A 27,277-nucleotide genomic window follows, 5' to 3' on the forward strand; every position below is an offset into this window, starting at 1 on the left:
CCCGCTGTCCGTAGTGAAAAAGGGTCGAAATCTTACACATTGTCCCTTTAAGGTAAACAGAAGACGGTCCCGGTGCAGTGTGTGACCTTCATATAAAGGAAAAAGCTAGCATCATAATCATTGTAATGAGATGTCAGACAGTGCCAATATCAATATGTGACGTTATTGGATTTGAAGACGTACCGTCAACATCAATATTTGGTCCAAGCTCAAATAGGATTTGCATGAATTATTTCAAAATAAGAAGTGCGTCGATTTCAAAGGAGGAGGAGGAGGAGGAGGAGGGCGATATTTCCACTTACTTGACTTTGCGTATTGCTGAAAAAATGGGCGGCCGTCAAAGCGGCGGGCTGAATCTTGACGGCCGAGCCGTGGTAATCTGGACTGGCGGTCACGGTGCTGTAAGCGGGCGGACCCAAGGTGGGCTGCCTCTGAAGCAGCTGCAGAATGCTCTGAATGTCCGACGTTAGCTGGGACTCCAGCCTGACAAATTTGCATGGACGAAGAGAGTACTTGAAGTGCCACTGACATGAAAGGGCGTCAATAGGAAGCCTACTGTGGAGTGCCATTGATGTCAATTGACGTTTTTTTTTTGTTTTTTTTTATTCAATGGAAATGGATGGGGAAAATGTTGGGCAGCTCTGGTTTGCTCATGGGGGGGGGGAACTACGGTGAAACAGAATGCTCGATATTGGCTAGCAGATTCTCATTTGTGAAAATGGCAGGCAATAAAAGATAAAGATAAAACCAAAACATACATTGAAAAAAAATGTATAGTAAGGCTTTTTTTAAACAAATAAATCGCAATAAACTTGTAATGTTTTGATGATTAATTAAGACAATTTTACAGTTTTCCAATTTTCTACTAGATAGACCTTAAGATGATATCAATAAAATAAAATCTTAACAGCCAATATCATGCAAAAAAATGTCAACGTGAGAACACAAGGTAGTTGTTTTTTCAATTGACCGCTAGAGGGGGCTTTTGATCCGTGAGAGTCAGTGGACAGAGGCTTGTGCTATATGGAAACAGTGAGCCAGTTAGAGACAGTGTTTTTTTGTTTTTTTTTAAACAAGGGTGATAATTATCTTAGAGGTGTGACTTTATTGTTTACTGCGAGTGAACGTAACTATGACTACTTTTAATCAGGACGCATAGTGTAGTGTCGTGTAGTGTTTTTTAAGGGAGTGAAATAAGAAATCGTGTGCTTGTCTGATGTAATAAATAAGGAATATAACATCCACGCTCATTTTTTGGCCGTCCACAGGCGACAAAAAAGCTCATTCCTCCAGCTCACATTAAGGAAGGGAACAGGATTGATTGCATTGCGGGGTGTAACCTGACTTTTTTGCGCCATAATGAAAGCGAGCAGACACATGGTGCTGATGGCGGTGTCATTCCCCGGCCCAAAATACCAGCTGCTGTTCATTTATGTGTCACTCTCCGCTTGCCTGCTGCTGGCTGCAGTTGTGCACTTGAAAATACGCCTCTTGTGAAAATCACATCAAAACCACATCTGCTCACGCATGAGTAACGTTTGTCGACGCAAACAAAGCTGTCCTGTTAACTTTGTTATTTTGATACGTTCGTTCTGCTTATATCGCTCTGGATGCCACCTGCAGTACATTTAGTCGAAAAATCTCCCTTGGCAGGTCGATTGTCTTCTTCCTCCGGCTTCTATATTTGTCTGAGAAAAAAGGAGATCAATCCTGCCAGGGATCTTGGTGTAAGTGCAGCTTACTTTCATGTGTGTAGGAGGTGACATTTTTTCTTAAAGGACACACTAATCATTAGCGTGCCCGGTTGCATTGGATTACAAATACATTTTTAAAAACGATCACGATTTTACAAGTAATCTTCTGCAAAACTTTCAAGGTGCTCCGACTGTTTGCATTATGGTTAGATCTTTTTTTTTTTCTTTGCCAAAAAGACTTGCCCAAGCTTAAACAGCGCCAGCATTTACGACCAATTAAAAATGCTGTAATGTGCTTGAGAAGAATATTGCGCTGATGCGGGTAAATAAAAAAATTACCACATTGGTGGTTTTCAAACTTATTTGCAAAAAAAAAAAAAAGTAGTACAATGAGCCTCAGTGGTCATTAAAAACAAGACAGATGTTTATTCATAAAAAGTGCATTAAATATACATTAAGATTATGATTAAAGGCCCCAGTATTGGTCTGGGCTCATTATCAACTATTTTTGTAATCGTTTATTCTATCGATCATTCCGTTGATTAATCAAATAATCAGATCGCTTGTATTTTGCATTTGAGTGTATTAAAAACACGTTTTTCTCATTTTACAAATTATTGTCATTAACAATGTATTTTTTAGTAATAATTTGGCAATATTACACAACCTTTTTGTGATTCAGTCACTAGTTGGGTCATCTTTTTTCCAAAATAAAACCAATAGTGAAAAGCCAATAGAATATTGAGTGCTATGTCTATGTAAATATGGGCGCTGCATATGAAAAATTGACTTCCATTCATTGATGTAGGTAATAGATGTGTTGTAAGTGTGGAAACACTGCCATCCAATGGTCACAGTTAACACTACAGCGCTCAATTGTCTTATTTTAGATAAGCATTAGTCAAGGGTGTCAGCTCTTCTCCGTAAAAAACATATTTGACCAGAATTGTATGATTTATTATTGTTATAAAGACGAGAATTCTCATCCATGGCAATGAATGAGTTAAAGTGACACCTCTAATCCTAATAATTTTTCACAAATGACCCCTCAAGCGAGGCTAAATAACAACCGCTCTAACTGGCTAGCTAAAAAGTTGTTATTTTGATACTACATTTCCTGTTATAAACTGAAGCATATTTCTACTGTTGCCTGCCAGTTTTATGATGGCAATTTTTCTCTGTAACGGGAAAAAAACCTACCTGTTTAAATGCTCTTGCAGCTGATTTAAGCGCTGTTCCACCTCTCCGTAGGTAAGCTCGCTGGCCGAATTATCGTCTCCTCTCAGCTCCTGGAAGTGCGCTGACTCATCCAGGTAGTCCGTAGGCTTCTTGCACACCCATTTATCACAGCACAGATCTGCAGAGAGCGCAAAAGCAACATGCATTCTTTACACGCATACATGTGGAGCAGGCGGCGTCACCGGAAAAAAAAAAAAAAAAAAAGCTTGTTAAAATAGGTTTGTCATTAATCTCGGAAGGTTTGCTGAGTGTAGGGCCTTTGTTGTAATTCGTTATGTCTTTGTCCCAGCGGGAGAACTTGAGCGCTGTTTTCGAGTGGCAAAGCAAAGCCGTCGTTATCGCAGCTGGACACCTGCGATCGTGGCGTTGGCTCTGCAATGGTGTGTCAGGAGTCCTTTCTGGAATGAAGAAAAATATGGCCGCTCGGACGGTTTTGTCTATCTGCGAATGCAGCGTTTGCGAGTGGCTTTGTAGAGGCTCGATGAGTTGTAAAGATAGGAGGACGCATGTTTTCTGCGGCCGTGTCTCGTTTTGCACGCGCACGAGGCTTTGTCCTCGCGCGACCTCGACATCCACAGAGCAAGTCAAAGGAAGAATAGAGGGAAGGAACCTTTATCGGGAAAACAACACCACTGTTATAGTAGTAGAAGTAGCTATAACATCATGTCGGCATTATACAAAGTATTTGCCGTGTTTCATCTGCAAGCCATAAATCTTAGAGATAGTGCACTAAAATTCTTAGATATTGTCGTAATTGTCAGATTTGAAGCTATTACAGCAGAATCATGTTCAAATGATAGTGGTTTGATTTTTATAGGAACTCCCACTACATTTTCTCGAAAAGAAAGCTCCATTAAGATGTTAAATTGAGTTTTTCTTAAGAATGTAATTTTACAGTTTGCATTCATGTTGAATAAAAATAGCATGCATTATCATTATATTTTTTGTTTGACAGTCCATTTTAATGCAGACATAAGTCTGGGGAAAAAAACCTGTTAACGGGTTACTTCTTTGGGTTATAGTCTAATGCCAAAATAAGCATCAAGATCTCGTTTGAAAAAAAAATGTTTCCAGTTCAAAAATATGGTTAAGTTAAAAAAAAAAGCTCTTCTTCACTCATTGCTTTTCTGAGCCAAGTCGTTCTAGAGAAACTGTGTAAGCGCCTGTAGAACAATGCGGGCGAATTACTGTCAGTGCCGGGCTATTCCAGGAAAAAGTCGGCCAGACAAAGTGAGCTGTTGCATACTGAGCCTGAAGCATCAAAGCGCTTTTAGCTGAGTATGCCGGCCTTTAAAAGGTACGTCACTGACGCTCTCGTTTGTTGCGGCACGCGGCGGCGTCAGGTTACAAGCCGCTACTTACGGCACCCCGGATCGTTAGGTTCTCCGCGCGGCGCTCCGCCGCCTGTCCAAAGAGACGATACTGATGTGGTGTTTTAATGGCGCTGCTCAGACAGGTGTGTTTACAGCCCCCCACTTTTGATGAAAATGGATTTTCCGTGAAAATCCCCAACAAAGAGACCCGATATACATTTTGATTCACAGGCATTGTTTCGGAAGAACACATGTTTGCGACGTATTATTTATCCCAACATTGTTTTTTGAGCGCTACAATAATACAAGAGGCCGCCTGTATGCGTGGGTGTGCTAAAATTGGATTCTTTCCACCTGGCTTCACAACGGGCGCCTCACACGACAAGTTCCGGTACAACCACTACCTCTGTTTCAAGTGATTCACTTTTTTTTTTTTCTTTTCAAGGGGAACAAAGGCATTACCTTGAAAAGATGGACTCCTCCTCAAGCCGTCTGTGACCTCGTTGTGTCCGAGAAGATTAGAGTGGAGAACAGGGCTGCCGGGTGTCGAGGGACCCCGGACTTGGGAACATCTCTTTAGGCACAGGTTTGACCCCCTCCCCCTTTCCGGTTCTGTACCGACTTCGTTGTTTTCCGCTGGGGAACGGCAAATAACAACGGTTGTCCACGAAGCATGATCGGCCACGTCGCCGTTGCTGTGTATGGATTCTCGTTTTGAAGACTTACTTTTGGGTGGCTCCGGCGTGAAGGAAATCCTTCTTTTCATACTCCTGGTGCCCTCGCCGTCGGAGTCACAGCCCTCGGGACTGGGAGGCTGCAAAAATATCAACCTTATTGTACAAGTTGAGAGCTGTATCCGGATGTTTAGGTATTACGAAGGTAAAGAGCAAATGCTAGTGTAGCTCGCAACTGTGCACATGTTGGACGATTCTTTACATTTTGTTTGAATGAAAATATTTGACATAATCTTATAAGCATTAACCCTAACCCTAACCCTAACTCCTAACCCTAACCCACAAGTATATGTCGACAATTTTTATGGATAATAAGCTTATTTATAATCAACGCTTTGTACTGTAAAGGTAATGGCAATATATAGAGAATTTGAAAGTCACAGTTAATTAAGATCGTCCAAATCTGACAAAACCGGTAAGTTTTTTTTTTTTTTTCATAAACTACAACCACTAGACAGTAATTATTCAAATCAATAGTTTTTCAAAATATTGTGCATTTATCTTTATTGTTTTTAACATTATTATGCATGGTAAATGTTTGTTATTGTAACAAACACCATATTATATATGTTGTTTGAAAATACAACTCAAGAAAAATGGCTATTTACCCCCCCCCCCCCCCCCCCCAAAAAAAAAAAAAAAAAAAAACTTGTATGTCAAGGTAAGCAGAACATTATCTTGTACCTTGACAGACTCATCTCGAAGATTGAAAGTCAGCTCCAAGTTGGCAAAGAAGTAGTCGGCAAACTCCGGATACATGTCCAACACCTCCAAAAGGTCCTCCCGTTGGATGGTGCTCAGGTCGCAGTAACTCAGAGCCCGCACATCAGCGTTGGACTTTCCAGGTTTGGCAAAGAGATGGATCATTTCACCGAAGATGTCATTTTTCCCTGAATTGGACCAACACACGCAAAAGATCAAGGATGTGAGTTTTCTATTTACACTGCATGTAAATTGAGTATTTTAGCAGTTTACATTTCAAACTAAAAGCCACGCGTTTTTTCTCATGATTTGAGCCCCGCGGCTTATTGGCCAATGACGTTTATCTGCAGTTTTGTTTTTCTTTACTTTTTGTGAAAATGAGCGGTATCATATGAAAAGATTGACTTCCATTCTTCAGTTAGAATTGATGTAGGTAATAAATGTGTTAAAAGTGTGAAAACACTGCCATCCAATGCTCACAGTTATCACTACAGTGCTCGATATTAGGTAAGCATTAGTCAAGGGTGTCAGCTAGAATTTTGTTATTTCTATTTTAAAATGTTTAAACCTATCTATCTATCTATCTATCTAGTTTGAACATCTATTTACGGCAGTATTATGTTGAAGATATGTTGGTGCTAAACATGCAGGTCTGTTCAGTTTATTGAACATAGGATGTTGCTGTGAGTAGGTAGTTACTTTAAAAGAAGAGTTTGAAAAGAAAACCCTTCCGTATGTCATCCTTCTGTGTAAATAACTTATTTTATCACCTGCAGTTTATTGTCCAAAATGTACGTATTGAAGGTTATTGCCGAAAATATGATCAAAGCAAATGAGATGGAAGTTAAGCTGCTGCGCAATGAAGCAAAAAGATCCGGATAGTCTTTTGAAACCTTTTCCAAAACGATTCTCGGTCCCATGCATGAATGAGCACGGAACACTACCTAATGATAGAATTTGTGCAACGGTGCTGAAGTTGATCTACATGAGTAGCAAATGAGCCGCGCGGGGGCCATAGTTGAAGACGTTATAATCCACCTGCGCCGCGGGCACAATGTACAGACGTTTGCTCGTTTGGCTGCAGGTGAGCCTCATACCTCACGTGTGGCATTGTGCTAAAATGCAGCTTTCCGCTGCTGATCAAGCATGTTGTTAACATCGCACTGTAGGTGTACGGTAAGTAGACTGATCAATGGGATGGCTGACATTTTAGTTGGGGGGATGTTAATAATGGCTCGCTGTGATTCAGCAGCCCGTGCTTAAGCCTCATTGTGTCACCGGCGACTTTGGAGAGCATTCGTCTCATGGACAAATGCACTTTTAATCCCTGCTCACCTGGCTTTGCCTCGCCCATGAGCGGCATTATTAGAATTTGGGTAATACGCGTTTACTGCCGCAATAACAAAATATTGCAAAAAATTCAGATGAGATGAGAATTAATCTTGACATACAGATATTTCTCTATGATAATCACTCATCTTCCAGGTCTGTCAAAAATCAGCTCTTTTACCAACCTTCGGAGCCATTGATTAGAAATGCCGGAATCACATGGAATGTCTCCACCGGACGGAACTGGTGAGGGCAGCATCTTCTCATAAGGTGTTGACTTAAAAGCAACAGTTACACCCCAAAAAACCGTCAATTTTAAACGGAACCCTCTTCTACCTGATAATGCCTGGTAATGCTAGCATTTTCCACACGGTAGTTAGTTTGTTATTACGGTCGGTTTACTATAACTGAAACCGTCCATCAGAATGACTCCGTCATCAGGAAAATGCAGTACATTAAAGAAGTAGGGCCGTTCTGAACAAATAATGAAAAAAGAAGAATCACTTGGGTTCACATCAGAAATCTCTGATCTTAGCTCTCAAGGTCCCACTTGTTTATTGAGTTTATTTTATTAAGGCGGACGTGCTAACCACCAGTCCACAAGGCTGCCCTGTGAGAAACAAAACCAACGAAAGGTTTGCATTTCTATTACTCTGCGATGAGTCAAATTGTGCGTATGAATGACAGCACTCGCTCTTGTACGGGATCTCAGCGGATTATCGTTATTACATAACATGGCCAGTGAGTTTATTCCAAATGTGGATGTCTGCCAATGCATCCCGAACACACGCGCTCTGGCGTGAATGCCAAACAAAAACAAGGGTTTTAAGCGCACGTTTAGCCAAGATATGATGATATAAGTCGTACGTCTCCGCGAATGCGCTTGACAATAAGACGATTGGGGGTCATTTTTTTGAAGGCAATAAAACAAATCGGATTAGGAAGAGATGAAATTTACCCAGGATGGCGACCACAATGTCATCTTTCAGGATCTCGATGGACCCGCGGGACAGGAAATAGAGGGCGGTGAGGACGTCCCCGCTGTGGACCAGAGTGTCTCCAGGAGGGGCGTGAGTGGTCTTGAAGTGCATAGCCAAGGCCCTCAGGCAGCCTTTGGTGGCTCCTTGGAACACTTTGCAGTTGTGAAGGAGATTATTATTAAGATGAAGACAGATATCTGCCTGCAGGCACTCCGGAAAACCTTTGAGCACCTATGAGGAGGAAGAGTCAATGAGGGAGGGCCCAAGTCAAATCAATCAAGTGCTTTTTAAACTTCAACAGAGAAGAATGTCATATCGCAACTTTGTGCGGCAAGGTGTTTTTGCACGGAAAAATCACAACATTAAGTTTGAGCAAGTAGACTGCGCCAATCTCATCTGCAAATTGAGAGAGAAATAATCGATACAACCGCTTATGTTATTAAATTACGACATCGTAATTGAGAGGCTTTGCAGAACCCGGTAAACACGGCAACTCTACAGCGTTTATGCTACAGCAAACGTTCCTTTAACAATAAAATAAAACAGTCACGACTCGTGAAAATAAAAGGTGTGATGTTGCCCGTCAGAACATTCATCAAAAATATAATTTGCGGAACCAATCAATAGACAAATTGGCCCATCTTCCGACAGGATTGGTCATTATCAAACCCACTGATCGGGGATTGCAGTTGGCCTCAGAAATCCCGACTGTAAATTTGAATAATATATACTGTAATTTGCTCAGTGGATGATAAAACGCACCTTCAAAGAATGACCTGTTTTAAGATCGTTTTCATACTGTATATAAGGCGCACCGCATTATAAGGCACATAGAATAGAAGTTACAGTTGTGACTGGGGTTGCGTTATCCATCCACTGGATGGAGCTGCACTAAAGCCAATGTCAAAGCCAATGTTAGATGCGCCTTATAGTGCGGAAAGTATGGTAGTTAAAGTCTACATCCAAAGGAGGTTTTAGTTTAAAAAGGTTCAGTGACCTTTGTTGTTTGGCATCAGTCAGTCAGTCCAGCCATCATTCTGTCATCGTCATTCCGTCCATACATTCATCCTGTTTGTCCATCCGCCCATCCATCCATCCATCTTCTATAAAGTCTCTCCAAATATTAGCACTACAAATATTTGGACCATTCCTCTCCATAGACACCAGAAGGCACTTGTTTTTCTATAGCACAGCCACGGGGGGGTTGGGCACGTTTATTTCAAAGTATGCTGACACAGTGACCCACTTGGGTACCCTTCCCTTTATTCTACATCCGAGTATCGATTGGTTTCAAAAACTTCGGTGACCTCCGTTGCTTAGCGTCATTCCGTCAATCCGAGCGTCATCCCGTCCGTCCGTCCGTCCGTCTTGATTAAAGTCAATCCACATATTGAGCAGTAGAAATATTTGTTTGTTGTGGACCATCGCTCCCCATGGATACGAGAACGCGGCTTTAGCTCAACAGGCACCCCCACTTGTTTCTACAGCAGAGCGACGGGGGGTTGGGCATGTTTATTTCAAACGGCGCTGACACAGTGACCCACTTGGCCGTTGAATTAGACAAGATAATAAAATGTAATACGCACCTCCTGCTCCCGCCAAAGAAAAGACATGGAGTCCACAACGTGAAGCGGGCAAAAGAGAAAACACTCGGCCTTTAGATTCATGCATGAAATGCCTTTCATCATTTTGCGTGCTTTTTGTTTCAATTTGAGTTTACCGTGTTCATGTCAATGCCGTTGGTGTAGGCCCAGGAGTGCTGGAAATATTCCTCCAGCCTCTGCCTCAGCGGATTGGGGATCTGATGAAAACGGATGAACTCTTTGACCCGTAACATTTGCGCGTGGTAGCGTGCCGTACCCGAGTACAACCTCTGGATGATGGCCGAGACGTTCCCAAAGATGCTGGCGTACATAAGGGCTGGAACGCAAGACGGCGCGTTACGCGAATCGCGAATGACAACGGCTTATCGGGCGGCTCCGCTCGGGAATCCCACGGCCGTGGCCTATTTTATACTCACATCCGATCAGCATGACGCAAATTGAAAAAATCTTCTCCGAGTTTGTGTTTGGGGAAACATTGCCAAAGCCCACGCTGGTTAGGCTGCTGAAGGTGAAGTAAAGCGCAGTCACGTATTTGTCCTTGATGGAGGGACCGGAGTTGGGATCGCTGTAGTTGTATTTCTTCCCGATGGAAACTCCCAGGTTGTCCAGCCAGCCGATCTTGTGCTCCAAGTAAGGCTTTTCCACATTGCCGATGGCGTACCATATGCAGGCCAGCCAGTGGGCGATGAGGGCAAAGATGCACATCAACAGCATCAATACGGCCGCGCCGTATTCCGAGTAGCGGTCCAGCTTTCTGGCTACTCGCACCAGGCGGAGCAACCTCGCCGTCTTCAGCAGCCCGATCAGAGTGGTCGTCTAAACGCATGTGGGGGGGTAAGGCTTAGTTGGCTTGAACGCTTAATGAGCCAAAAGTATAAAGTTGCAATCGCGCTACAAAAATCGCAACAGGGCTAAATGATTTTGGAACTCCGTTGTTACGTCCGACATCGCAATTTCAATTTAATTTGTCTCATCGTAATGTCAGATTCGTGCTTACCACGTGGATAACAATAGTCCTGACCGACTCTCCGTTTAAAGGGTTAGGACTTCCCGTTAGATAAAATGTTTCATGTAAGGTATGACTTACTCTACTACTGTAGTAGTACCTCTTGCTATTTCATTAAGAAAATAAGTCCGTGTTTTTTTGTCGTTCAAAACAGCGTTGCGGCCACACATGAGCTCCCCCGATGATTTTCTTATGCTGACGACGACGAAAATGTTACGTGGCAAAATATTGGGAGGGATGCGCGTTCAGTATGTAAACTGATGCTCTTCTAATAATGTCACAAGGCTCCGTGATATGCTGACTAGTGAAAAGCCCGTCCCCGAGAGGGCCAATAAACAAACCAAATGAGACGACGGCACAGTGCCTCCGCGTGCCACAATCTATTCATTTTGCTGTACTTCACCGAGTCGGCTTTTGTTGCGCTGCGAAGAGCAGTAATGCATAGCAAGCGTTAGGCAATTGTATAAAGTCATTATGCAAGCGTACACAGTAAGTTAATTTCCAAAAATGCAGCAGGGCCATTTGTGGCTATTCAAAACAAAATTGTCCCGAGGTCTTTGAGACTTGGAAAACAAACGGAACGTACTTTGTCGTGGACACAAATAGAGGATTTTGACCGGAATTCGTCTGCCTTCGGAATCATTATACTATACTATGCAGTATTGTACAATATACACAGAATATCCTGCCTTGAAGTTTAAGGCGTAAGCCAGGACAGATGTTAACAAGAGTTTATTTACGTCTGCATCTGCGCAAGGATTACGTAACGCGGTCGCTGAAGCTTCTCACTTTATTTCTGTATGTCCAACTGGAAAAAACATAAACAGCTTCATAAATCCGTTTTCAATAAGGGAGACTGCAGCCAACTGAAAACATCGCTGAGTTTCATCCTTTGTTGTTTTCCTGCTGCTCTTTTTGAAAATGTTGATTCCATTTTGAATGGACTGAAATGACTGATTAAAAGCTACTCAAATAAAAATACGACTTTCCTACTACTAATTGCTTTGAAACCATCTGGATGCGTGTTCCTGCCAAAGAATTAAGATGTCAGGTGGAGAGCATCTTGGGGCATTCATAATACAGTATAAAGCATTATTTAATTTTTTTAGGGCAGAGTAAAAATCGCCTGATTTTCACTCCAAATGGCACAGCCCGGTTTCACGTGACGATCACGACGGTTCCAGAAACGCGAGCGAGTGTGAATGTCAGCCGGGGAAGGTTCCAGCTCACCTGTGACCCCGCTGAGGATAAGCTATATAGAAAATGGATCGCCGGATAAAAACGAGATTACGCTTTGCGCGAAATGACAAATGATTCGTGGCTCGCCTGCATATTTTCGAGACGGACACTCCATTTTCTTTAGGCGTGAAGGAAAAACAATTGAGATTTAAGGATACCGCCGTCGCCGAGTCAGCGGCGGCAGTGGTCAAAAACCATGACTATGGTTTATAATCGGGAGCTTTTCCGGTGTAACGGAGTGCCGACAAAGCGCGATCAAGCACCCAAGTGGATCCAGGGCCATCAAACAAGCCCAGCGGCCTGGCGGCCGGCCGACCAACGACTATCTAACATCCGCGTGTAAGCTGTGCACGCGGCGCTGTTGGCCCCCTCGTCACATAAATGCATCAATGATTGCCATTTGGTAAGCCAGTAATCCTTGTAAATGGATTCGAGAATGAGGACCATTCAAAAAAAAAAAAAAAACATGCAATTTAAAGTAATCCTTCCATAGCTGAGACAGAAGGACTTAGGCTATAAGTAGTGGCCTGGGTGCCCAAGTCTGGACTCAATAAAGAGATGACTGCGCAGGGATGACTGAGGCTGTGCACAGTAATGCTCTACTCCCTTAGGAAATAGCAGAGGGGGAGAAAAAAAGAGAGATAACAAACCTCATCTGATCCTGAGCCGAAGATAAGCAGGTCAAAGGGAATGGCTGCCACCATGTCTATTAGGAACCAGCCTTTAAAGTAATGGATGGCTATCTTGGCCGCGTGGCTGACCACCTCCTCGTTCTGGTTCACGTACGTGGTGCGGAAGTTGATGAGGATGTCGATGATGAACATGATGTCCACGATGAGGTCCACCACGTTCAGGGGGCTGCAGGAGTAGCCGCACTCACGCCTCCTCTGCTCCTCCTGGTCGTTGAGAAGGAAGGCGGCCGAGTATGGCGTGAGGATGGCCGTGTAGATGACCAGCAGCAAGATCAGCCAGTCCCACACGGCTTTGAAGGGGCTGTAATGGAGAATGGTGAACTTGTCGATGCGGTTGGTTTGCAGCTTGTACTCTGGCAGAACATCGGCTCCCAGTGACAAGACCTGCGGGAGACAGAAAAAATGAAAATCTCTTTATTTTCCTCTCTGAATGTGGGTCTATTTTTAGACGAGCGGCACAAAAAGTACAACTGTAAGCTCCCCGCCATCGCATGGGATTACATTTCAAACCACCGCACGACAGGTGAATTTCATAGTATGGAAATTCCTTATTCAACTCGTTCGGGGCCATGGATGTCGTCTTTGAAAACACAAATAACAATAATAAATAATAACCTTCTGGTCGAATATGTTTTTTATGGTGAAGAACTGACACCCCGGACTAACGGTTACCTAATATGAGCCAGTTTGAGCGCTGTAGTGCTAACTGTGGCCATTGGAGGGCAGTGTTTCCACACTTACAACACAGCTATTACCTACATCAACTCTTAACTGAAGAATGGAAGTCAATCTTTCGTATTGCAGCACCCATATTTACATTACTGGTATACATTGAGAGATGGTAAGTTGATTCGTTATTTTTTAAAATGTAATTTCTCCACTTTAAATATATGTCCAGTTTTTCAATGTGTTTGTATTATATCAAAGTGAAAGTAAATACCACTAAAAAGTATTTAAGTATATAAATACTGTATTTTCTTGACAGTAATATGTTGTATGCAATCCCACTAGTCTAAAGACGACGACATTTTGATTAATCGTGCATTTGTGGAATATGCATTTCAGCAAAAAAAAAGAATCTCACTTGCTGTCAACAGAAGATGAAATCACAGCTGCTCAGGACTCAGGTAATGACCAATCATGGCTCAGCTTGCGAATGTCACGAATATCTAAAACTCAGGAAATGTCCTGCTTTCCGTGTTCATACATTTGAAACTTTTATCACATAAGAACTGACCACAAAAGTCTTTCACTGATATCTAATGTAAAATTAAGACCTTTAAAAACACTTTTCCACTGGACTGAAAACGACACCGTCTAGTTTTGGTCGACAACCAATCATGTCTCACCTGTTGGTCATGTGACATTCACAAACTGAGTTGTGTTGTTATCTGAAATAATGTAGTTATACACTATTTTTTTTACTTCTGGAAATGACTACATAAGTGGACTTTAAAATTATACCACAAAAAACGCCCTTTACATTTTAATGGGCTTGTTGAAAAAATAAAGATACTCAAACGATTATCAACACTTTTAATATGCTTCTAATGAACAATGTTTATTTTACCGGTGTTTATGATCATACACCATTAGGTATTTTCCTTCCGTGATATGACATTATAAATGACTCCACATTACGTTGTGGATCAGGGACTTCTGTTTGAGAACTGCTGACTTACACGAAACGTAAACTCATTCAACTGCTGCGTGTAATCCTCATTAATTAAAAAGTAAAATTGCAAGCTTTGGTAAGTCTTCTTTGCCTAATTGTCCTCCCTGAGAGACCCCGACAAAGAGATCAATGAGGGAAAAGCCAATGTGAGTGATGAAGCCTTCTGTGCAGTTGTCCACGTTTGCAGCAACAATGGGCCGGCTTGGAAACAACACTCGCAAAAATCCAAAACAATTAGAGATGAGGGCAGATTGTTCGCCGGCGGGCGCCACTGACACGGCCATCCAACCTGAATAAGTACCTCTACTTACAAATTTGATTTGTTCCAAAAGTCGTTTCGTAATGTGAATGTTTCGTTAGTAGAGGCGCTTTTTATATGTAAATAACCTAATCCGTCCCAAGGCAAAAAACACACCTAAACCCTTTAAATTACTAACATGAATTATAGCAGTTGATAATATGCAGTTCAAGTGATTGCCTTAAGAGGGTGCTGGTGTATTGGTTGTACGCCCACAGAACTTTGTTTAGGTCGCTTTATTTATATGTTTTTAATTTACATTGCAAGTGATCTAGGCATCATTTACAAGTCCACGGGAGGAATATTTATGTCTTTAGTTTAGCAAGTCATGCAAAGTATGTTGTGTTATGTTTTTCAGCCTTTTCGCTAACATGCTAACGTCAGACGCCACAGCAAGCGAGAAGTGTTCAGTGGTTTCTTTACAGCAGCCCAAAGTGGTGTGAATGTGTTTTTCTGCGAATGTGTTCAATGTTAGCTGTAACTATTGCCAATTTTATTCGCGTTAGTTCTACGGTGTGAACTGTCGGTGGAAATTGGACGAAGCGCGTAAAGTTGAAAAGTGCAAGACCACAGTAAACATCAGGGCAAAAAAGTCACGTCTCTCGTTTTTGGACAAGCCGGCATATCAATAAAAAGATAAAAACGCATCCAAAAGTGCAACAAATATATAGTAGAATGACCTGGGTTGCGATGACGTTACATTCAAGTCTTGTTTTAAAAGCAGAGACACATTTTTCTGGAGGTGTTTTGCAACCTGAATTTCTCATAACAAGAAGCGCTCATAAGTAGAGGTTTCCCATGAATTCGAAGCCCGATCCCAGTCTTCTAAGCCTTGTGTTTTATATGCATACAAGGTTTTGGAGAAAGAAACTAAAACTGAGCAAACATTAGTTTTAATTTCCCCACACGAATACATTCTGTCTGGATCTTAAATTATTCAGTGTCCTGAATCATCCCCCTGTTTTTGGCCTAATAAGCCGTGGCTGACAGAGACTCTGTACTGTGCCATCAAAAAGTGAAGCTGTGGGCAGCAGCGGGGTCTTTCTAGTCACTGCGCATTCCCCCGTGTTCCAGCCATGAATTATACAAAAGGTTTCCAGAGGAAGACTGGGCGCTCACGTCTCGGTGGCGTCTCCGAACACTAAACTAAGGTCAACCGGGAAGACGAGCGTTTAATCACGATGATGGTTTGTTCATTTATACATGAGGGATGCATGTTGCTCAAATATAAACGCTTTCCCCTGCCGACGCCGGCCTGTGCGCCATCGGATCCTTCAAAGTACTCTTATATACTGTACAGCGGGGGGAATAATGATGGGATCCCATGCTGAATTTGTAAGATTGCTCGCTCAAGTAGAAAATGATGAGAAATAAATGAGAAAATGAAAGAAAAACGCACTATCGAAGTTATACGATGTTTGTTCATACAAAGTTCCCGGTTCCAAGCGGCGGTCCAAAAAATGGACATTTTTAGTGACGTTCTAAAGATGGACTCTTTCGATGTCAAGTGTTATCGGAAAAGGAAACCTCGAGAGGGCCAGTACATTTAGCATTTTCACTTAGCTTTCAAGGCCGATAGAATATTGTGTCCTATGTCTATGTAAATATGGGCGCTGCCAGATGAAAGATTGACTTCCATTCTTCAGTTACACTTGCAAGTAGGTAACAGCTGTGTCGTAAGAGTGGAAACACTGCCATCCAATGGTCACAGTGATCACCACATTGCTCCATTGGCTTCTACTAGGTTGGCATTAGTCGAGTGTCAACTCCTCTCCATAAAAAAACCCCAAAACATATTTGACCAGAATTTGATTATTTATTATCGTTAATACTATTTTAAAAGTCCGTGACACTTAGGCAAATTTTTCTCATGCTCCAATTTGTTACCCATCAAATAACAAAAACACTCCCACATGACTCTCACAGCCTTCGCTTAAAAATGTCTCTCAAACACCCCAAAATGTTTTGCAAGATAAAAAACTCATGATGACCAAAAACGGTCAAAAAACTCACTCAAAACTTCCCACACACTCACCAATAAACTCAGAAGACAAATTTCTCACACTTTCACAAAACTCTCAAACAACAACAGTCCTAATTTCTCTCACTAAAATCTCATGTTCAGCAAATTATCTCTCACGCCTATATATATTAATATAAATATAAAAGTTTCACATACATGGTAAAATTATCACGTTTTCCGAGAACATCTTAGGCTTTCGAAAGGGGATACGGATAATCTCACATAGCAAAAGACTTTAACGCTCATGAACAAACTTCTCAAACCCTAGCGAAAAAGTCTCACGCTTCCTTAAAAAACCCAACTCATATTCACACACAAGCACAGACCCAGACGCAGCTAAAAACTCTCGCTCACGTCAAAACTCTCACACACGTCACATTTTTTTTTCGCTTAGTCATTAAAACCTCTCTAAGCGCAGGGGAGAGGAATATTCTATTTTTTTGGAGGGTGGGAGTGTAGGAGCTTTTTGGGATGTTTTACCATAAATACCATAAAATGACAAATGGTAACTTACATAGTACCGTTCTATTATTATAATCGAAAAGTAAGTATTAAAAATGGAATGCTATTTGTTTTAACAAACACATTCAGCAGGTTTGTCCCTTGCTGCAGCTAAAGTACTGAACAGAGATGAGAAGCTGCTTGGAGAAGGTTTTTTTTGTTTTTTTTTCAACTTATTATTATTCCTGCGCTTTCCAGGAATGACCCCGCTCCTCACGGCGAATGTCAGAGCGGCACCGGCGGGGCTTTGGCAGCTTCCCAAGCCCACAAACAAAGCGCCGCTAAGCCGGAGGCCCTGACATTTTTCTGGGAAAGCTGTGAATTACCATGGAAGAAAGGATCACTCCGGGGTTGATGTTTGCCGGTGAAAAATAAGGCATCAGGGATGGCTCACCTGCGTCACTTTTTCCGTGACGTTGTGCGTCCTGTCTTTGACCTTGGGCGCGATGATGGTCTTCTCCGAGGTCGGAGGAGAGTGGCTCTTCTTGTCGTTGCCTTCCGAGAAGGTGAGCGCGATCAGGGGGATCTTGTTGATGGCGCTGTACTTGTTGATGTTGGAATCCGACGTGGAGCCCAGCAGGCTGGACTTCACGTGGTTGAATGGACCTGGCGATTGAGAACAGAGCGGCGTGGGTTATTTGTACACGCGCGCGCGCGCGCGCAGGGGCCGGGGTTAGACTGATATGCGTTTGTCCTCCCGTTTGCTTTTGCCGTTCGAATTCTGAACAAAGGGACATTCGCTTGTTCTTTTCAAATGAAGAAGAAACGAGGCGTAACATCAAACAGCTCGCGGAATCGAGCCTATTTTGTTTGTGTCTTGCGTGTTAAAACTAGCTGGATACCTTCGTTGGTATGACGGTCCCTGAATATGCTTTTGGAACTGGAACTGTAGCCCTCGATCTCGTGGACGGAAGACGCCCGCCTCATGCTCGTGACGCTTCCTCTCGGGAAGGTGTTGGACAAGGAGGTGGAGGACTGGTGCACGTCCGTCTGGTAGAGCTTCTCCCACAGCAGTTTGGGGGACGAATGGTCCAGCGGTTCAGGGGTCACGCTGGCCTGGGAGGAGTGGCGGCTGGAACTGATGAGGGCGTGGGTGTCGTTGGCCTCGATGGGACTGCAGATGCTCTTGGTGGGTGAGGGGAAACTTTGCAAGGCTACCGTGTCCTCGTTGTCTTTGGGTGAGTCCACCGTCACGGCATCCGGGTCCTCTTGCGGAAGCGATTGCTTGTTGGTATTCATCAGGCTCAAGGCAGCCTGGCGGAAGCGGAAAAATCGACCCCCTAAAGACGGGCGGGAATTTGCAGAAAATCGGAATGCCATTACTATGAATAATATTGTTTATTTATTTTTGTCATTTATGACGCAATCTTTCGGCAAACAAGTCAGAAATAAAACAGATGATGTCACACGATCTACGGTATCCTCTGGAGTTACGAACAAAAATGTCTCAAGATAACCCTTTAAAACAGTTTCAAATTTAATAAATCAGACACTGATGCCACAACACTTGATTAGTGATTTTCTTTTTCCCCATATACAAATATTTGACATTTTACAAAAAAAAAAAATCACCCGTGGAAAACGTTGAGAACCACTTGCTGAGCTGGAGCTCCTCGACTTACACTTACTTTGTTCATTGGCACCAAGATGCCACCGGATGAAGACAAAACACTACATATCTCTAAATGAAGCTCATCAACTCATGTCAACATAGTTCCCCGACAACAAGATTTCACAAAGTAGCAGCAAAGCACTATTTTTGCACAGTGATATAAAATCTTTTATTACAATACCCATGATGCAGTGCAGCTATAACCTGCTTGCAAAACATAACGTTGGATCAATACGTCCCCGGCCGTGTCAATTAAAACGGAAAATTATTCCTATCGTGAAAGCCAAATGTTTATACCTCTGATTATTTTGGTGCACATAATGAACGGTGAGCAATGCAGATACTGCATAATAACGACCGCGTTTTTTAATCCGAGCGCATAAAAAGCTCTTTGGGCACACAAATTACACAAGGATATAATATACCGCGAAACTATTTATCATTTCTATTATCATGCTAACAGAAGTCAGATGTGAGGATTTTACAGGCCATTAAAAGAAACTTTGGACTCATTAACAATGGAGTAGCATGGGGATGAAAGCGAACCCTTGTGAGGCGCTCCTCTCTCAGCATCCTCCTTCCATACATAAATTATAGCTTTCCATCTGTTTCCATACCCTGGACGCGCTGCTGTTACTAGCCCTAAAAGCGTCTGACTGAGCTGGGGAACTCCTGGAGAGAGACTTATAGATTTTCTATTCTGTGCTGCGGGAGATGAGCTACCTGCTGGGTCCCGCCGGCCATCGCTACTTTGGACCACTTAATGGGGGGATTTGAAGGAACCAAACAGTCATTCATTAGCTTGGGTTTGGATCTTTGGCATCTGCCTGTGTCCTTGTTGAAAATGAAATCTACGGTGGTGTGAAGAGGGGAAAAAAAAAAGATGATTTCCATGATTGCTTTAAGAATACGTTGCGTTTTTGGTAGGAGGTGGGATGGACTCCAGCTCAGCAAACGACTAATGAGGATATTGAAAAAAGATGGAGAGCGTTTGGTCCGCGCTCACTTGGCCACCAATCGACTCGCGTGTTGTGTGTTTTGGCTCGCCTTCAAACGCCGCAATACATGTCCTTGCGTTGTGACCGTAGTAGAGATTTTATGAAAAAACGACACGTGACTGTGGAGACGTCACAGATGTAAGCGGAACACCGATAGCTTGAACGCATTTTCGCTTCGCATCATTTTGAACACTGGACTAATTTTGAGGAACTCGGAAACGTTATTTGTCTCGCTCTGGCTGGCTCAGTGCTATAGCTAGCACGTTCTATCTATCCGTCCATCCATTTTGCTATCTGTCTAGCTATAGCTAGCAAGCTTCCTCCATCCATCCATCCATCCAGCTCAATGGTATGCGAGCTCAATGCTATAGCTAGCTAGCTAGCTCCATCCATCCAGCTCAATGCTATGCGAGCTCAATGCTATAGCTAGCAAGCTAGTCCATCCATCCATCCGGCTCAATGCTATGCTAGCTCAATGCTATAGCTAGCTCCATCCAGCCATCCATCCAAATAACTATTTTACTATCTGTCTAGGTCTAGTTAGCTTAATGCTATGCTAGCAAGCTAGCGCCACCATTGATTACCTGAAGGAGGAACGAAGCCATCTTTGCAGTAGATGTTTATTTCTTTCTGTCTTTCTGACAAGGGCAATTAATCGACCAATCGTCAAAATAATGTTTGCCTTTAATCTGCCGTTTTACCATGATAGTAAAACGAAGCTTTATGATGCATGCCCAATGGCTATTGAATTTGTATGCCGGTGTGATTTTCTGATTTCACACTTCCTCACAGCCCTATCTTTAATATTACCACATGCTGTCGTTGAAAATAGCGTAAAATGTGATTCTGCAAACAAGGCCAATATGCAATTCCAAAGACACCTTCAGCGTAAGCTAAACACATCATATCTCATTGGAAGTTCTCCGTTCATCAAGTCGCAGATCCCCTTTGCTGAAGTGTGCTCACGAGCAATCAAATGTGATTAGTCATGTTAGCTTTGCATGCATAAACACACACGTACACACACACACACAGATATTTACATTCACAAGGCAAAGCACAAAGTGAATGCCAGAGGAGATCAAACTGAATGAAGAGGATGGCTGAGATTCAGGCAGAGAGGAGATGCTGAGTGACTCCAATCAAAAAGAAGCTGAAGATGAGACTCATTGATAGTTAAAGCGCCTGACAGTCCTCCAAACAAATATAAAGAAATAAAAATAAAAATGTGGGCTATAGAAGCTCCCAAAAGACTTACAGATGGTATCGTTAAAAAAAAAACACACAAAAAAAACACAATTTTGGCTATATAAGCAGATCATTTCCTCCCCTGTGTGCACACTTTGCATTTTTCTATACAACAACATTCGCAAACAGGATAAATAATGTAATGAGTTTTGTGAATAATTTATACGGGATCATTAAAAAGGACAATTATGCTGTATATTTTTAGCGCAGGCAAAAACAAACAGTAATGTGACATTTTAATTCTTTTTAAACATAAAAATATCATTTTTGTATAACATCCCTTATGCTCATGAGGAAAGATGTTTTTTTTTTTTGTTGTTTTTTGTTTTATTATGTTGTCCAAAGAGGCAAGATAAATAATTCAATAATTTTATCGTGGAGCCTCAAAGGTCAAATACCCTGATGCTGCACAAATCATCAACTTTCATTCGAATTGCTAAAAACACAAAACAAAAACAACACGGTGTGATTGGCTGAAGATTGCACAAATTCAGCAGCAGTGCAATGATTTTTTCTTTGGGTTTTTAGGACACGCCCGAATGTTTTTAGCCCTCCTGTTCCATTGTGAGGCAAAGTGACCCATTTGAAAGTGTAAGTAAATTTTAAATCGGATTTTAAGTACAAGCTGTCCACTGAGCTTATTTTTTGAACGATAAGTTGCACCGTATATATATTTGTCACGGATAAGAGCACAGCCATTGATTCACATCTTCTTAGTTTTATTTCACTTGTTCCATAAACAACTTGAACGGATACACACATTTGCTTTACCGGTGGATTGTCTCCTAGTGGCGAGCGAAAGAAACGAAACAAAACAAAACAACAACAAAAACACTGCACGTAAACAGCGCACACGCTGCAGGGCTCAAATCATGAGAAAAAAGTTACACCTTATAGTCTCATACAATCCTTTTGAAATTTGTTTTGTCATCCTAGGACTAATAGAAGGTAAAATAACAGCGAATGATAGAACCTGGGATCTGAAAATAGTTGAATTCACGACCGGTATGTTTCTTTTGAACATCACGTGTAACAAAGATGGTGACTGTTTGACCCTGGAACGGATTACTGTATTACCACTGGTTTTTTTCGAGGTCAAAAGACCAGAATGACAAAACAGATTGGATTTGACCTTAAAAGTTCCGCTGCATTTTTTTTTTTTTGCCTTTGCTGGAATATTTTAAAGGTGTTACAGGATTATATCACAGCAGAGAGTTTCCATCCAGAATACTCACTTTGATCAGACTTTGTGGGCGACGCGGGGCTTATCTTCTCTGCGGAGTTGTCGCTCCCCTCATCCAAAACGTAATCAAAATTCAGGATGAACATCATCACCACGCCCTCTTCATTCTTCACCGGGATAATGTGAATGTTACACTGAAAGTCTGACCCTGGGGGGAAGAGAAAGGATAATGCTGACACCAAACGCTTGACCCCATGCATTAGCCCTGTCGTCAAAAAAGAAATAAATAAAAATCCCTCTGCTTTCCTGTGGATCTTTGAGGAAAAAAAATGAGGAGAACTTGATCTGATTTAAAGGTCAACGCCTGCATGTCAGAGCCTATGAAAATTGCTAAGCAAACCCGGGGGGGAGGGGGGGGGGGTTAAAGCAGATCCATCTATACGTATTGCTATCTCGTAAATAAAATGCCGTATAGAAACGTAGTCGTTTCGACGGCGTGCGGTGCGGCTGAATTGGATTGATCGCAAGATGAGGCATAGGCGCCAATCCGGAGGGTCACCGTGCGCTCAAAGGAACAATCAGCACAAGTGAGCATCACGCCAAGCGGCGGAGCAGAAAAGCATCCGGCGTCTAAACTTAGACTTGAACTCGGAATATCCTCAATTCGCAACCGAGCGGGGGCTACGGATACCGAGCCACGTGTCATCTACTCACTGGGGCCGAAAAACAACAACAACAACGCCGCGGCTCCGTTGTTATAGTGACACCTTACTTAATACTACGTTTAGCTTGATTTCAGCCGTTCACCGCTGTACTGTAATGATGACAAAAAACGCAAAACAAAGCAAAAGAGCATTTGTCTCTCTTGTTTTGGTTCTCTGACCCAAAGAGGACACACACACACACACACGCGCGCGCACACACACATATTAACCAGCGTTCTCTGTAATCTCCTCGGGGCTCAACAGACACCCTGCCAGTAGCATTCATTAGCAGCAGACTTGCTGTCTGACTAAATATAACAAGCTCGGTCTCCCGCTACATGCCAGAGTTGCGTTGGAAGGATTTCGCCGTGGAAACTCCCAGAAGTGATGTCCTCACTGACAGTATGATAATGTGATTTGAAAGCGTGTGCACTTACAGAGTATTTTTGGGACGCCCTCACAAAATCCCGTTTATTCATTTGAGTCACGTTTTTGAGGTGTAGATGTAAATGCGCTTTGTGTTTGTCGTCGTGGGCTCGACTATGGAGGGATCTTTTTCCTCAAATGTCATTTTAATGTACCATTCAGGGAAGATTCTAAACTACCGTTTTCCTAAGCATGATTGTAAGACTACTACTTTTGTCTATCTGAAGCTCCTCAACCACATCAATGTAGTTCAATGGCACTCAGATGCTGCCATCTTGTGGTAGTAGTTTTCAAACTCACTTCAACTTAGTTCCTTGGCACCTGGATGCCAAAAGATGGTGGACTATCACTACTTTTGACCAAATGAAGCTCTTGAACTCACTTCAATGGCAAGAGGGCAAGATGGCAGCAAAGCTCTGCCTTTGTCTAAATGACAAACTTTAAACAACATTCAACAGTCCTTTGGCATCAAAATGCAAAAAAGACTGAATTTGAAAAGGAAACTCTTTTCAACATAGTACTTTGGCACCAAGATACCCGACGGTGGCGGCAAATGACTACTTTTGTCAAAGAGAAGCTCCTGTCGAAATAAAGCCCTTCAATTCACTTCAAATTAGATCACCAACCGGCCACACGATCCAAAGCTCATCAACTCATTACGACACAGTTTATTGGTACAAACACGCCAGGGGTTAGCAGCAAAACATGATTTTTGTCTTCTTGAAGCTCCTCAAATCACTTGAACGCGGTACCTTGGCACCAAGATGCTACTTGGTGGTTGCAAAGGACTACTTTTGTCTAACGGAAGCTCCTCAATTCATTTTGAAAAATGCCCAAGATGGAGATAAAACTACTTCTATGTTGCCCACTTTTGTCGAAGAGACGCTCCTAATCTCTTAAACATAGTACCTATGCCACAACGAGGTGGAAAATGTCTACTTTTGTCAAATATTGGCTCTTCAACTCATTACGGCGTAATTTCTTAGCGGAAAGATGGCAGAAAAAAACACTTTTGACTGAATGAAGCTTCTAAACTTGAAAATATTACCTTGGCACCACGATGCCACAAGATAGCGGCAAAGCACGACTTTTGCCTTACTGAAGCTCCTCAACTGACTTCAACATAGAACCTAGGTACTAAGAAGAAATAGGATGGCATCAAAGACCTCTTTTTGCCTAAAAGACAAGCCTCAACTCAATTCGGTGCAGCGCCTCGGCAACAGGATTACTTAAGAAAGCCGTGAAAGATTCTTTGTCTCACTGAAGCTCCTCAGCTCATTACGATGTAGTTTCCAGTCGCAAAGATGCCAGAAAATGACAGCCAAACACTAAAGGAAGCGCTTCAACTCACTTTAACAGTAATTTAGGGTTTTAACAGTATTTTTTAGCATATTGAACAGGGTCGGTAATAAAAAAGAAAAAAAAATGAAATTGCAATTGAGTAACCGGGAACATGAGAGGTTCACTGTACATGTTGTTTATTGGATCTCATTAGAGCGCAGGTGTAACCTAATGAGATTCTGGTGTCTTTTTGTCTCCGAACAAAAGCAACGCGTTTCGCTTTTCAAATTCATTCAGAAGTCCGAGGTACGACGATGTTGAACGCAACCCTCGGCACGTCTCCCGTCCATGTGGGAAAACAGATGCTGACACTCCCTTTGCACTTTTATTTTCCCGGCGTGCACGTGTACCAGAATCTGTCTGGGAGAACTGAAGATGACTCTGCCACCATGTCGAAATATCTTGGGCTATGCACAGTACATCGGCGTGCCCTTGAATGACCTCATCGAGGACTGAGGGAGAATCTCCAACGTTGAGCATTAGAAAATAGTCGTTGCTTCTCCAGCAATAAACGACCTGCGCTAAATCGTATCAGATGTATTTCAGTTGAGCAGCCACTTAAAATTTAAAACGCATGCCTTTTCTATTGGAAAAACGCGGCTGACTGTGCGGCGTATTTGTCATAATTACACACAATGCAATATAATGCTTGTCATTGTGCGGTGGAAATGAAAATGGCGTTGGCTTGTTTTCTTTCCCGAAGGGGAAACAACGGTAGCGCTTAAAGGCTTAGCCGCGGGCGGGGGGGTCTCTACTCATCTGGTGTCCTGCTGAATGTCATCTTTGCCAAAATGCTTCAAAGAGCCGGGAGAACTCAGCAATCAGCAGCGCATCTGATCTCATAATAGGCTGCAAAAAGACTGCGGTCTCTTATTGTTTATCCTCCTTCGATTAGCATGTTAAGCGCTACTCGGCTTAGTACGTCCATTCAGAATATTTTTTCCAAAGGATCCAAGCCAGTTTGCTGTGGCATGTACGGCTAATGAATATTTCATATAAAAACAGAGTTTCTGCATGAATTCTTAAAGCAGCAATATGTAATTGATGCGCAGTACCCTAAAATAACAGATTTAGGCTGGTCGCATTAATGAGACTAGCGCCAATTCCATCGCTATGGCAACCTCAGATCACCTCCTTTATTCGGCTTTGGATCAGGTCTTGATGTGTGAGCAGGAGTTATAAATAGAACGCTTTTCATTCCAAGTCATGATGTAACATTAGGACTAGTGACAGTGGGTTTCAAAAGTTTCCACACCCCTGTCTGAAATACGTTTGAAAGGTTGTCACGAACGATACGCATATCGATATTGCATCCAAGAAAACTGTCCCATTCCGATCCGATATGAGCAGGAATAACAGATGGTTTGATTGATTTTTTGGAGTATGACCGTGCGATACTATTGCGATATTTAATTCGATTCTTTTTTCTTAATTTATTGGAGAAAAGCAAGAGTGGAGTCTGGAATGGACTGCTTGTATATGAGTGCTAATATCGGAGATTTTGCACGGACTGATATCATCTGAAACTGTTTAATTATTCCGACATTAGAAACCAATATTGGCAAATATCTATAGGATGTACGGATTCAATTGAATTAATTCATGGTTATAGGCGTCCAAATGAATGACCTTTGTACTTGTCACTATTGGTTGCTGACAGCTATCCAAGAATACAAGCGGATTGCGCGCAGGAAATAAATGATACTGCAACGACTTCATCTTCCATTTTGCAGAAGAACCTTTAACACATTCACTGCCATTGACGGCTTTAAACGTCAAAGATCCATTCTCGCTGGACTGTCAGTGAACACGTCAGCAACACACCTGCTAACATTTCAATTGCCTCTGAGTGACAACAAATCAATTCCAAATGTTCTAGTAGGCTTTTGCTGCCATTTTTTGGTTTACTACCAGTAGCTTGGCCAGTTTTATGCTTACACTGTTTTTGTGTGCTTATAAGTGCCGTTACATGATTTACATTTTTCTTTCATTTAATTAGCCCTCACATTAAAAAAAAAATTGAATATAAAGTTTAAAGGACTTTATATATAAAGGACTATAAGGAGTATAAAGGACTTTAGACTCATATATTCATATCACAAACAGCTGCCGGTTTGAACAGATGCGTGCAGACTTTTCATATCCACCGTACGTTAATGATGTCTTACTATATTGCATTCAATAATAACCTGATCAGCAATGCTGAGCCGTCAACTGGTAATTGCCTCAGCAGATGTGGCAGCTGAAGTGGAACGGTTTCAATTCTCTATTTTTTTCCAAACGGGGGACGCCGCGGCACCTCGCATACAAGAGGGAAGCAAACTAATGAAATAATCAATTCATTCTGCGGTTTAATTGTGTTTATAATCGCTGGAAAGGTTTCATATCGCTGACAAATACGCGAGCAAAAAGCAAAGAGCAAAGCAAGCAAATAAAAACAGGATTTTTTTTTTTTTTTTTTTTTTTTCCCCCAGCCACCTCGTCAACAGGGTGCATATTAAGACTTGGCTTTCTTTTCATGATGGACATTTCATTACTGTTGATTCTATTTCCATGATCAATTATTTAAAACAGCGCTGCGACATGAAGGGATCTTTTAGACAATGACTCACAGGGCCAAATAATGCCGTTGCATTTGAGCTTAACTACTTTTAATGAATAATCAATACGCTCGGGAATTCATTTCAATATTGCATGGAGCATTCGTTTGCAACAATTACTTTTGGTGGAGCGTTC

The 27,277-nt window shown here is 42.2% G+C and overlaps 1 protein-coding gene across 2 annotated transcripts in view; it reads right to left on the reverse strand.

Annotated features, from left to right (window-relative positions):
- Positions 1-27,277, reverse strand: part of kcnh7b (potassium channel, voltage gated eag related subfamily H, member 7b) — a 38,065-nt gene that overhangs the window by 3,284 nt on the left and 7,504 nt on the right. The window contains exons 3-14 of one of the 2 annotated variants that reach the window (XM_088414226.1): positions 22,123-22,278; positions 17,872-18,309; positions 17,424-17,635; positions 12,491-12,916; positions 10,012-10,411; positions 9,711-9,911; positions 7,970-8,224; positions 5,665-5,870; positions 4,973-5,060; positions 4,709-4,882; positions 2,895-3,051; positions 303-483 (exon numbers count right to left, since the gene is read on the reverse strand). In XM_088414226.1, the coding sequence (XP_088270352.1) occupies positions 303-483; positions 2,895-3,051; positions 4,709-4,882; positions 4,973-5,060; positions 5,665-5,870; positions 7,970-8,224; positions 9,711-9,911; positions 10,012-10,411; positions 12,491-12,916; positions 17,424-17,635; positions 17,872-18,309; positions 22,123-22,278 (2,894 nt within the window). Of the gene's footprint in view, positions 1-302; positions 484-2,894; positions 3,052-4,708; positions 4,883-4,972; positions 5,061-5,664; positions 5,871-7,969; positions 8,225-9,710; positions 9,912-10,011; positions 10,412-12,490; positions 12,917-17,423; positions 17,636-17,871; positions 18,310-22,122; positions 22,548-27,277 lie in introns of those variants that run through there. The other variant, XM_088414227.1, reaches the window with a different exon arrangement.

This window comes from Hippichthys cyanospilos, chromosome 5 (genome assembly GCF_059441005.1).
Source record: "Hippichthys cyanospilos isolate Australia breed blue-spotted pipefish chromosome 5, RoL_Hcya_1.0, whole genome shotgun sequence".
In the NCBI taxonomy this organism is placed as follows: Eukaryota; Metazoa; Chordata; class Actinopteri; order Syngnathiformes; family Syngnathidae; genus Hippichthys; species Hippichthys cyanospilos.